The sequence below is a fragment of the Odocoileus virginianus genome, chromosome 2 (assembly GCF_023699985.2).
Source record: "Odocoileus virginianus isolate 20LAN1187 ecotype Illinois chromosome 2, Ovbor_1.2, whole genome shotgun sequence".
In the NCBI taxonomy this organism is placed as follows: Eukaryota; Metazoa; Chordata; class Mammalia; order Artiodactyla; family Cervidae; genus Odocoileus; species Odocoileus virginianus.
In genome coordinates, this window is record NC_069675.1 from 98,486,374 (window position 1) to 98,499,194 (window position 12,821).

General features: G+C 59.6%; 1 protein-coding gene across 9 annotated transcripts in view; it reads right to left on the reverse strand.

The window, feature by feature from the left end:
• CAMSAP1 (calmodulin regulated spectrin associated protein 1) overlaps positions 1-12,821 on the reverse strand; it is a 40,775-nt gene continuing 27,954 nt past the window's right edge. For 3 of the 9 annotated variants that reach the window (XM_070455248.1, XM_070455227.1, XM_070455258.1), the window contains 10 exons: positions 12,645-12,801; positions 12,139-12,230; positions 11,148-11,232; positions 8,233-10,579; positions 7,198-7,334; positions 6,884-7,092; positions 6,565-6,670; positions 5,063-5,181; positions 4,467-4,585; positions 1-1,866 (listed from right to left, as the gene is read on the reverse strand). In XM_070455248.1, the coding sequence (XP_070311349.1) occupies positions 1,564-1,866; positions 4,467-4,585; positions 5,063-5,181; positions 6,565-6,670; positions 6,884-7,092; positions 7,198-7,334; positions 8,233-10,579; positions 11,148-11,232; positions 12,139-12,230; positions 12,645-12,801 (3,674 nt within the window). In that variant the 3' untranslated portion in view covers positions 1-1,563. The remainder of the gene's footprint in view (positions 1,867-4,466; positions 4,586-5,062; positions 5,182-6,564; positions 6,671-6,883; positions 7,093-7,197; positions 7,335-8,232; positions 10,580-11,147; positions 11,233-12,138; positions 12,231-12,644; positions 12,802-12,821) is intronic. The other 6 variants (XM_070455253.1, XM_070455236.1, XM_070455241.1 and 3 more) reach the window with 5 other exon arrangements.

The window sequence follows — 12,821 nt, forward strand, 5'->3', positions numbered from 1 at the left end:
TTAGTTAATTACTTTATTACATTTTAGTGCTTTCTTAAAATAAATATAATAATATAATTATCAAACATACAGTGAGAAATAAAGCACACGTGTGAACAGCATGTAACAGGAAGTTCACTCAGCACTGGAGAAGCCGCACAGGCCTACCTATTTACAGACGACCCAGCCGGGCAGGCCGAGGCCGCGCGTCCCCTCCGTCCTCGTGGACGCAGTCACTCCCCTCTTTATCGGAAATTACCAGTTTACGTGTCTTAACTTTTTCTCTCCGTCGAGCTTTAGTGTTTTTTTTTTCCTTTCTGCAGTTTTGAGATAGATTCAAGTAACACTCCCAAGAAAAAAAAAATATGTGCAAAACTAAGTAAGTGACTCCAGAATGTCCCGGCGGTCAGGTCAGCGGGTCAGTCGCACAGGCAGCGCGTGTGCAGGCCAGGCTGGAAGGTCTGGTCCCGAGAAGCACCGGGGCTGGCAGGACCCCCAGGCCCACCGCCGGGGTGGGGCGGGGGGAAGACTGGAGCGTCCCGCAGACTTGTGGTTCCCGGACAGCTGCCAATGACCACTTTGTGTTTGAGTGGGCGACGTGACCAAACGCTCCGTCTACATGGAGAACCGCAAGCTCCCCGGAGGGCCCAGAAGCCAGGATCGGGACGGGACGAGTGAGGACGTGATAAAAACACTAGAAAGAACTGTCAGCTTAAGTGCATCATCACCTTTTTAAGAGAAACATGCTCAGAGTAAAAAATATTCTACTTTAGCAAAAAATCTGTCTTTATTAAAGTGAACAATCATGAGCACGCTACCCCCAACGTACCGGGCGAGGGCTGTTGGCTCGGCTCACCTGCCTCCAGCCGGCAGACGCCAACAGAGTACCGTGTGCGTCCCTCGTGACTGCGTGGCGGGAGAACCCTCCGCACTTGTAAACGTTATTCTAGCAGAAGACAGACTGCAGATTTCAGTGCTTTTAGTGAACTGCTATTTTCAGTAAACTTTTTCTGAGCAGCAAGAAACAAGAATTTCTTTTTTTCTTTCAGAAATCTTAGAATTGGATATAAACGTTGGCAGTAGACACAATCAATAAATATTATACAATTTCTCAATGAAAACAACTCCCCACCATGAACTCCTTTCCTACAGACATTCAAACACCCTGACCCGAGACCAAGTCTCAGTCCTGTAATCCCGTGAGATCACAGCCAGCCAGCAAGAGTGGGGGGTCAGGTCATGTGCAAAAAGGGGTGAGGTGGGAGGCGAGGAAGCAAAGATCACTTTAATTTACACTGAAGAAGAACTTCAAGTAAAAGGACCCCGCTGCCGGCAGCTCTGGGACACGCCCTGGCCGGAAGCCTCCGTGCAGCGGGGACCAGGGCGACCGCTGGGACTGATAGGGCCGGTCTGCCCCGGGCTCTACCCGCCGTCCCGGTGCCAGGAGCTCAGGAAGGGGTTTTCTCTTGTCGTCTAGAAGCCTCTTTGAAAAAGGTCTGTGATTCTGCACAGTTCGTACCCAAAAGGAAAAAAGTAATAAATATCGACCCAGCCGGCACGTCCGCAGACTCCGCCGTGCCGGGGTCATTTGCGAGTCTGTGTCTTCTTTGGCGCCGAGGGCCGCTTGGGCTGCCACAGGTGGTTGTGGATGGTGAGCGCGTCCACGCTGACCGACATGGTCTTGGCCGGGATGAGGCTGAACTGCTTCCGGTCCGAGCTGTACTTGTACAGCTTGTCAACCATCTTCTTGGCGATGCTCTTGGGGCCGGTGCCCGTCAGTTTGCAGATCTCCTCGGTGTCGGGGTAGTAGCAGTAGAGAGCCCGGAACTGGCAGCCGGCATCCCGGAACAGAATGATGTAGTGGTTGGCATCACACTTCTCCAGCTCCTGCGGGCGGGGCAGACACGGAGCATGAGCCCCCCGCAGTCGGACCACGCGCCCACTGCCCACTAACCCGCCACCCCGGGGGCAAGCTCTCCAGGGGCAAGCTCTCCAGGAAACACGACGACACGGGGGTGGGAGGATCTGTTCGGTGGGGTGTCGTCCACCACCACCTGCCCAGGTCTTATGGAGTCTAAGTCTCCAGGGAAAACATCCCATGGCAAGATGCTCCATACCACGAGCCCCCGGGGAAAGGCAGACGGAAACCACGGCGGGGCAGCACCGCACACCCGCCAGGCTAGACGTGCTGGAGTGGGTGTGAGGGAACGGGCCCTGTTCCCCACTGCCAGAGGGGAGGGCAGCCATGCAAACGAGTTGGCAGCTGTTCAGAAGCTGGAACACCGAGTTACCACGTGACTCAGCAGCTCTTTTCTCAGGGATGTGATCCATAGAAATTAAAACACGCATCCAGGTAAAGCTTGTGCACAGACGTTTCCAGCAGCATTATTCACAATAATCAAAGGCTAAAACCGCCCAGACATCCCTCAGCAGGTGGACGGACAAGCCCCGGTCTGCATGGAAACGGGACGCTCTTCAGGCGTAGAAAGGACTAAAGCATCACAGTCGCTACCCCTCGGATGGACTTGACGACATCCTGCCAGTGAGAGACGCCGCCCAAGGTCCACCTTGGGATGAGCCCCTACATGTGACGCCACCGGGGGAGGCAAACGCTGAGGGGACCACAGAGCCGGGGGCCGGGGAGCGGCCCCGGTCCAGGGTCCCTCTGGGGGGTGGTGCTGGTGTTGGACTGGCGCTGAATGCAGCCCTGGGAGGGCAGTCCTGACAGCCGCTATGGGGGCTTCATGCTGGGAGAAGCGTCCCTCGCCAAGGCCATCCCAGAAAGGTGCTGGAGCAGGGGTGACGACTGCTCCTTGTTACAGCGCCTGCCGTACCGCGCTCTCAGCCTTAGAACAGCACTGCTGCACAAAGAAGCTGCCCGGCGCCCCTCACACTCAAGAATGCTCAGCTTCCTACCCTGCAGCTCTCTGAGCCTGGTCCGGGTGCCGACACCCTCTGAGAGTCTCCGCTTACTGGGAGGACGCCTCCCCATCCCTCTCAGACCTTATCTGGGCCCCCAGCTGCCCTGTTCACTGGAGCTGTCCAGCGGCCACAGGACCCGCGGTCCGCGACAGACTGCACGTGCAGGCGGGGGAAGCCAGGAGCTAAGAAGATCCATGTAATGTAAAACAGTGCCCCTCCTCACTCTATTTTTGTTTTTAGAAAACATTTTTCACAAACAGACACTATTCTTCTCAGTATCTAACGGGCTTCCTATTATTTTAAATAAGTCCACATATTTACAAAATTAACAGTAAAAGACAAAATCCCAAAGTGCAAGTTTCATACCGATTTCAACGATGTAAAAGCTGTGTCTAAACACGAGCCGAACTGGAGGCAGAGCAGTCTCCAGGTCCTCCTGCTGCGCCCCCAGCCTCACGTGGTCTGTCCCAGGCTGGCAGCCCATGCGGCCACTCCCCGCAGAGGCCCTACGACCCTACAACCTCTGAGGTAGCGAGCCATGACCTCTGACCCTGAGCTCCCTGGCTCCAGCCCAAACTGGGGGATCAGTCCCACCTGGAGCCTGGGGAGCCTCCAAACCTGCATGGCACCCCTCCCGACTCCAGGCCTCGGCTCAATGACCCCATCCAGTGAGACCCTGCTGGCTGACCAGCCTGCCAGAGCTGCCCTGGGCCCCATGCTGTCCCCTCCACTCTTTCCAGACCATTCATCACCGTATGACCTACAGCCCCAGTGAGAATCAGCCCAGCTGCTTTTGTGGACAGACTTCTAGAGGCCAGGCCGCCCTCCGGCCGGCCTGTGGCTGTCTGCACACTGTGACGTCAGAGCCGAGCCGGCAGCACGTCCCGTGGGTGCCCACTACGGGGCCAGCTCGGACCCGCTGACGGCTGAGGAGCTGGTGACCCGGGGTGGAGAGGAGCCCCGCCCCAACTGGGCTCCCAGCCAGAGCCTCCGTGAGGTTGCAGGCACGCACCCAGTCCTAAGCTGAACCTTCCGTCCAGACCGAGCAGCTGCTGAGGCCACCGCCACACACCATGGAGAGTGACCGAGGCCTGCGGCCCTGGCGGGGAAGCAGCAACAGGACACAGACGCCAGCCTCGCCCCAAACTGCCGCTCCTCCAGCAGCCCCCGTGCAGAGCCGGGCTCCCTCCTGTCCACCCCGACACGGTCTGTGACGCTCGAAGACCCCCGCTCAGCGCCATGCCAAGTCTGCTGCGTCCCTGCAAGAAGCCCCAGCCGCCTCCCGCTCCCTGCCAGGGCACCTGCCCCAGGCCCCCGCCCGACCCCAGTGCAGCCTCCGTCCTGCGGGTCTGAGTTCTGCTCTTTCGTGGAGCCGTGCTGAAAGTGAGGGCCAGGGCATGCCTGGAGGCGTGAGCAGACAGGACTGTGTGCCCCACACCTGACCACACGCATGTGAGACAGCGGCCTCTTCTGTCAGCCACAGGATTCTCCCGTCTAGGGAAAACCTTCATTCATAAATACCCTTCCTCTACGTGAAAACTTAGGTGTGAAACTTTGATACTCGCCTCCAATATTGAATTTTTGTGAGGTTCGTTCACTTTTCCTGCTAGACAGCAATGGGATATAGCGTTGTGAATGATTGGCTTGTTGGATTTGCTGCTGGGCTCCTTAAACAGCTTGGGACCTACGAGAAGCAGGCCAAGATGTGCAAAGTAAGTATTTGTGGCACGTGCGTGCACACACACGTGTGCACACACACGCGCGCACACACACACACACACACGTGTGCACACGCGAAAAGCAACAATCTCATTAAACCAAGCAGCAGGCAGGCTGAATTAGGAGTGTTCATAACTTTCTGAAAACACAAGCGTAACAGCCAGTTCAAATCTATGAGAGAACTCTAAGTTAAAGATTCTGAATAAACTAAGGAAAAGTTAAAAATAAGTGATAACTCACTCCCTTTCTAATTTCGGTTTCTCTGATACACAAAAAACACAAAGGCTGGAATTTAACTTTCTTTTAAAAGCCTGTGGTTCCCACGTGCCCAGGACACACAGTGAGCCATGAACGGGTGCAAGGCAAAGGCACGCCCCTCCCGCACCAGGCCGTCCCCGCAGGACACGGCTGGGCGCCGTGCCCCAGAACGCAAGGCTGTCACCTGTGTACTCAGCCACGGAGGCGAGTGAGGACGCGGCCGACGCTGTCTCCCAGTCTCTGTCGGTGCTCCGGCTGGGGTTGCGGCTCAGCATGGGCAAGGCTTCCAGGGACTCGACTCTGCTGGGGAGGGGGGAGGGGGCGGGGGTGGGAGGGTGGCAGGCACACCACCTCTCCTCTCGCCCGCGACAGGCACAGGCTGGTGGGACCCCAGCCCGAACCGGGCCAGGCTGCACCACCACCACAGGATGGGCTGTCGGCCACAGCAGGAGGCTGGAGGCAGCAGCGGGGAGCATGGCCAGTCTGCCCCAGGAGAACATGGCAACAGGACACGAACCCACCCCCGGGGCAGCGAGGGACCTGGGCAGGGGAGGGCCACCTTCAGGCGGCGCCGGGGAGCAGGGCATCACGCAGCCCCACTGCTGTGAGAGCCCGGTGAGCAGGGCCCAGACATCAGTGCCACTGCCAGCAAGGGATGGACCTGGGGGAGGAAGGGCCTGGCGGGCAGAGTCCAAGTCCCAGGGGGTCTCAGGCCTCTCGGCTCCCCAGCGGCCTCAGCCGCAGCCCTCAGGCCACCTCCACTGAGCAGGACACACTCATGCAAGGAGGCAGGTGTGGGCAAAACCTGAATTCAGCCCTGGTAACTGACCGCCTGAGCAGTTCTAACCGGAGGCCAGGGTCCCTGGGAGGTGTCAAGACGCCCCCGGAGGTGTGGCCAGGCAGGACAGCTGCGGACCTGCCTGCCAGGAGGCCAGTGTGGAGGCAGCGTGGACAGAGATCTGCGGGGGCTGCTGAGGCCTGTGGGTGGTCAGGGCCATAGACAGGCTCCCCAGCACCACCTCCTCCTGATTCACTCCTTAATCACAAAGGGAAACACCAGGCCCGCAGGAACAGCACCTTAACCCATGTCAAGGTGACAGACACGACAGGCTGCCCTGAAAAATGCACAAGCCCCTCTCCGGGGCGCTCCTGCCAAAAACACACTGACTGGCCGGATCAGGGGAAACCTGCTGAGGGGCGGGCAGCAAAGCACCTGGCCCGTACCGGGCAGAGCGTCTAGCCCCGGGAAGACACAGGAGGGCGAGGGCCCATCCAGGGGGAGTGGGCAAATGGGCTCAGCGAGACCGCGTCCCGCACTGGACTGGGCTCACGGAAGGACACTGATGACCGGCCATGGTGAGCGTGGGCTGCGGACCCAATGGCAGTGCGGGTCTATGACCATGGTGGTGAGAGGCAACACCCCTGCTCAGAGGACATGCGCTCTCAAGGGTTTAAGGATAAAGAGGGTACCGTCAACCCACTCTTAGAAGGTCAGAAACGAACACCTGTCCAGGGCTGAGAGAACACAGAAAGACAAACACAGGACCGTCTCAGCAGTGGGTGAGCCTGGGCGACAGGGATTAGCTCCTGTGACAGCACTGCCACAGCTCTGAGCTGCCCCAGGGCCAGCCGGATGGCCCACCGCCCACACTGCACAGCACCCCCCGTGGCACCCCGCCTGCTCACCGCTGTGAAGGCGTGCCCCCCGAATGCACACTCTCAGGCTCTGTGGTCGCTGCGGAGGCCAAGGACAGGCTGGAGCCCGACTGGGCCCGGCTCAGGTTATCAGCTGCTGGAGACAAGACGAGACGCGCTTCCGTGAGACACGCGTCCCCCACACCAGCCGTCTGTGCGGGGGTGGGAAGGGCCAGCCCGCCATCTCTCAGCACCTGGGGACGCCAGCGCTCGGCCCCAACTTTGGAGAAGAGAAGTGAGAGCAGACAGCCGGAGGGGTGGCGGGGAGCGGAGGGGGCAGGGCCTGCACACCACCCCTGGCCCTGCTTACGGGGGGAGGCGCTCTTAGGACCTGGGTCGCTGCCCGGCTCCTCCCGGTGGACGGACTTGGGCCGCGGCTTCCTGGGCCTGGCCTTGGGCTTGCCCAGGCCCTGCTCCTCCAGGATCTGCTGCTGCTTCCGCCGCAGGTACTCCTGCTTGATCAGCTCCCGCCGCGCCTTCTCCTCCTCCTTGCGGATTCGGTCTTCCTCCGCTTTACGCCTGTGGGAAGGACCAGCCAGGGCGTCCTGCTCACGCCAGCGCCCAGCATCGGGGGGTGGGGGGGGGGTGTGACAGACCCAGCGGGCAGGCGCCTTGGTCACCTACCGCGCCTCGTCTCTCTTGAGCTCGACCTCTGCCTCCAGCTGCTGCCTCCGCACGCGGGCCTCCTCGGCCTTGCGCTGCTGCTTCAGGAGGAAGGCCGCCCGCTTCTTGGCGAGCTCGTCGTCCGCCTTCTGCTCGTCCTGCAAAACAGACGTCACCTATAAGCAGCCGGACGGACCCTCGCGGGACCCCCGGCACAGTCACGCCCCAGCCCCACCCTGAACCTACAGATGGTACGCCTGCAGTCACCTATGAGCAGCTGGGACCGACCCTCAGGGGACCCCTGGCACCGTCAACCCTGGCCCCAAGCTTAATGCACTGAGGACAGGAAATGTACAGTCCAGACGCTCCCTTACTCTTTTTAACTGAAGAAGGAGCACACCTTTAGACACGCCAAAATACAACTGGGAAACAAGCCGTGCCGTTCAAAAAGCATTCAGTGTACCGACACAGACTCTGTTTGCCTGAAAAGCCACACACACGTTTCCACAACAGGAGCTAAAGTGTGTTTACAACTGAAGCACATGAACGCCAAGCAGGGGCCGGCATCTCGTGACAGGACGGCCCTCACCACTCCATGGGTGTCAGCTGCCCCCGGGGGCCAGGACAGAAGGAGATGCTCTCAAGACAGGGAGAAGTCTCACAGCTCACTGCCCTCTCCTCCTGAAGAAAAAGCTCCAAACTGTTTCCTGAAGCTTCTCCGCCTGCCCAGACCGCAGCAGGGAGAAGCCAACCTCAGCACGAAGGCCAAATACCACCTGCTCTGTGGAGCCTTCGAACTAAGAGCACCTTTCCTTCTTACCTGGTTCGAAAACCGTCACGAGAAAAGCACCCTGAGACACACGAGAACCACACACAGCTCCTGCTTCAGCTCTGCTGGGGCGTGGCCAGCTGCTCTGGGAACGCTGGGCAGCCAGGCCGCCGCACGCGTTCCGCTGCCCCCCCCCCCCACAACCGTAGCCTCTGCAGCAGCGGCTCCGCAAGACCAGGTGGGTGACGGCCCGCCCGCCACGGGGCGTGGATGCCGCCAACCTTTACCTTGAAGAAGAAGCCGACCCCCGGCTTCTGGTCCCCCTCGCTGCCGAGGTCCACGGAGCTGTCCCGGCCTTCCGTCTCCCCATCCTCGTTGGGGGCCTTCAGGTCAGAAAGGTCCACCTCGATGAGGCTGGCCTTGCTGCGCGGGGGCTCATCCAGCGGCAGGTTCTCTTTCCCGGGCGCGGTCAGCGTGCTGAGCGCCGCCTCCTTCACGCTGCCTTCCAGCCCCTCCCTGAAGCCCCCCTGCTCGGGAAGGACGCTGGCGTCTCGGGAGGACGACAGGGCGAGCATCCGCTGGTTGCTCTCGTCATGCAGTCGGTAGCTGTCGAAGACACACTTCTCCGCAGGCTCGCTCCCGGGCTCACCAAGCCCGTCCCAGCCCGGCTCAGGGGGTGTCCGGGGAGGGAACGACCGCAAGTGTGGGGCGGTCTCGAGGCCAGGGGTGGGAGTCTTGCTCCGGGAGGAACCCTGCTGCCGCTCCTTCGGCACCTTCAGCTCAGCCGGTCTCCCCGACCGGGCGTTCCGGCCCTGACCGAGGCGAGGGGGCTTGCGGTGACTGGTCAGGGCCGTCGGAGAGGGCGGCTCCCCAAAGTGGATGGCCGCCTTGGCCTTGGGGTCCTGGGAGCCATTGCGGGGCCCAGGTGAGGGCACGGTGGGGGACTTAAGCAGCAGCTGCTCCTGCTGCTGAGAGATCCTGAGGATGGCCTGCTGCAGCGTGCTGATGGTCTCGTTCAGCTTCTCAATGGACAGGTCGCACTCGCCCACGTCCATGCCCTCAGCGTCCTCCAGGAGCACCGCTGACAGCGCTTTGCCACGCTCCAGCTCGGTGAGGCCGGTTGGGTCCCGGGTTTTATGTGGCTGGACGAGGGCCAAGCCCTCGCCGTCCACGTCCGGAGACCCCAACAGTGCTCCCCGGCCTTCCTCCTTGCCGAGGAAGTCATCCCCGTTGTGCTGGGCATGCTCCCCCGCGAGGGGCCCCGCTTTCAGTGGCTGTGGGGCAGCATCGGCCCGGCCCTTCTTAACCACGTGCAGGAACGCCGCCTTGCCCAGCTGCAGCCGCTGTCGCGCCGACAGCGCCTCCACCTTCTTCTTCTGCGCCTCGATGGCCCTGCGCTTCTCCTCCAGCTGCATGTGCAGCTGCACCAGCTCGGAGGCCAGCAGGCTGGCGTGGTCCCCGCCTGGCCGGCTCGGGCTCTGCTCCCGCTTTTGTTTCCACGTGGTCAGCGGGGCCGGGCCGCTCTCCGAGGCGTCAGGCGTGGTCTTCTGGGAGCTGCTCGTGCTCGACTTGGTCTCACAGCTGTTGAGCCGCTGGAGCTTCCTCTCGGCAAAGCTGGTCATCTTCACGCTACCGCTGGCCATGGACACGCTGCTGATCTGGGAGACAGTGCTCAGGCATGGGCTGGAGCGGCCACTGGCGTCATCCTTGTCCTCGTGCTCCTTCACCTTCAGGTCCTCCTGCAGCTTCGCGGACTCCTCCTCCCCGCCGTACCCGGCCCTCGCTGCGGGGTGGTCCTCGCCAGCAAAGTCCTGCTCGGCCTCGTCCAGGTCTGCAACGTCCGAGTCAGAGTCCTGCCGCAAGACAGCCCAGGTGTCTGGGCCGAGGGCGCCGGGGCTCCGTGCGCAGCTCATGTAGAGCCTGCCCTCCGCGTCCTTGTCGGCTCTGCCTACGTGAAGGAAGAAGCCGTCGGCGGACTGTCCCTGAGATGACGGGTCAAAACCGCTGCCAGCCAGAGGACCGCCATGCGAGTCCCCCGCCACCTGGGGCCCCACCTCAGCGGGCACGGCGTCAAAGCCTGCAGAAATCTCTGAACAGGCGATGGGGGTGAAAGTCCTGTTCAAGTCCCGAGCGACGTGACTACTGGGCACCTTCTTTCGTCCCAGAGGCTGGTGGCCATCGCCAGACCTCCTGGACGTGAAGGCCCGGGGCCGCCCCTCTCCACATTCGTCCTCCTTGGTGACCACCTGCTTCTCCTTGGCTGGCCTGAGCACGGCCGGCATCAACGGCTCCAGGAAGAAGCTGTCGGGCTTACTTTCAAAGGCGTCCGCTAGCCTCTGGGGAGACCTGGCACCGGCCGTCAGGCCAGGGTCACCGCCCGGGCGAGCCACGTCCGTCCTCACGATGGCCAGGAGCTCCTCGTCTTCGTCCTCGATGTCAACGTTGCTCAGGAGGCTCCTCCCGTCGGCCCTGAGGGCTGCGGGCTGGGGCTGGTTTTGTGGTGTCAGGTGAATGACGCTGGAGGCCAGGCTGTCCTTGCTGATGGAGCGGGCCAGGCTGACGCTGTCACCACCGCCGGGGTCCTCACAGCTCGCAGTGTGGTGGAGGGCGAAGGGCGCCGGCTGAGACGCAGGCCTGCAACGTGGGGAGAGAGGCCATCGGACATGTCATGGCTCCGCGAGAGGCTCATGAGTGACGAGAACACGAGTCACGAGAGAATCCTACTCTTACACTCAGGACGCGGAAACAACTCTCTCCTGAGCAAAGGAAAACCAGGGGTCTTTCAGCTCAGCAACCCTCAGACACTCTGGCCCAGCCCCCCATAACCACGCTGAGGATCCCAACAAGCTCTCACAGATTCGTCAATACGAGTCCATAGGTATCACCCCAGGAATCTGCACTGAGACATTTTGAAAATGATTAAAAATGCCAGTAAGAAATCCATTACATGAGCTGTGGCCATGTTTTCTAAAACAAGCCAGGGCAGAGTATAAGGAGCAGCCTCAGTTGTGTCCCCGGCTGGATTCTCGGATCTGACCGAGTCAAGCTGCTGTGACCCCACACCGCCCAGGGCCTCTGAATGGGGGAAGCAGCAGCATCGCTACAGACATATTCTGAGGTCCCTGGACCACACCTGGGGCACCGCTCTGTTAGACTAACCAACATTTCCCGCAGAAACCTGTTTGAAACATGGACAGGTCACCTGCTCTTTTTCTCTGTCCATGCTATGGCTGCTCCCCGGGGCTGACTGTCGGCTCGGGTTAAGGAGCTGGATCGGTGTCGCTGGTCTGTGGTTTGGAGAAGACAGTGATGAGCTCAGCTTTAAGTAACCAGTTTTATATCACTTGAAATTCCTTCATTATAATAACCACTTCTCAAGGAAATGCATTATAACTCAGCACACCAAAACTGCTTAGGAAAGCAAATAATCCCAATACAATTTTCCAGTTTCGATAATAGGTAATGTATAACTCAGTCTGGGTCACAAAATCATGACAATGTCAATTACATGGCAATATCAATAAATAATGGGATTCCCTGGTGGCTCAGCTGGGAAAGAATCTGCCTGCAATGCAGGAGACCCCAGTTCAATTCCTGGGTTGGGAAGATCTGCTGGAGAAGGGATAGGCTACCCACTCCCGTATTCTTGGGCTTCCCTGGTGGCTCAGCTGGTAAAGAATCCGACTGCAACGCGGGAGATCTGGGTTCCATCCCTGGGTTGGGAAGATCCCCTGGAGAAGGGAACGGTTACCCACTCCAGTATTCTGGCCTGGAGAATTCCATGGACTATATATAGTCCATGGGGTCACAAAGAGTTGGACAGGACTAAGTGATTTTCACTTTCACTTTATCAATAAATGATGTCAATGTCAATTAAAAGAACCAGTGAATGTCAAAGTGTAAGTTTCTGACATGATGTGATGCCATGCTTTATGTAATTCGTTAGGTTTAATATGGTCACTGTAAAGACTATAAATTCTAAGGTACACCAATAAAAAGCAAACAGCATTCTGCCAGTCTTAACCAACAGCACTACAACATGTTGAATCAGCTTACTTTGAAACCATGGTTTAATGACCCCCATGGAGAGGGATGGGGGCGGCAGGCGGAGGGAGGCGGGGCAGCGGGCGGCGGGGCAGCGGGCGGCGGGGGCGGGGCAGCAGGCGGCAGGCGGCGGGGCCGGGGCTTCTTACCTGGGGGGTCCTCTCCCTGCACCGTCTTCTGCTGCTTCTGTCTCAGTGGCAGTAAAGGGTGTGATGGGCTAAAAGCAGAGGCTCCCTTCCCCCTAAACAGAGGGGATGGGAGAGAAAAATCACCAGCTGCTGATCTTCAAGTTCAAGAACAGACTAGCATGAATTCATACGGAGCTGCAAAAGATTCACCGACTCCCTGGGAAAACTGATCACTGTAAACATGAACCCCAAAAGTACCAAGAACATCAAGAACTCAAACTCAGATAAATATCCAGACTGCAGTTCGGAGACACACTGACTTCTGGTCATGGCCTGTAAGACAAGAGGCTTCAAGTTTTCACAGCAAATTCAAGTTCGCGTTGCGGCTACCCTGCTCACCTGGGCAGGGCGCGGCACCCACAGAGGAGGTCCTCGCTACTGACTCCCTGCAGCTTCCCATCGCCCAGAGGAAAGGTGACCCCACTGGGAACAGCATATGGGCAGGAGTGGGCGGGGGGCGGACTTACAGGGCCTCGGGCTCCCCGAGCTGCAGGTGGTGTGGCGGGGCGGGGGGCTGCGGGTCAGCTGGGCTCGCTGCCGCGGGGCCGCCCAGGAAGCTGCGCTTGGTGGCGTTGGAGATGGGAACTGGGGGCCGGCTGCTTTTGGGGTGTGACACTGATTTAGCTGCAGAAACAATTTTATAG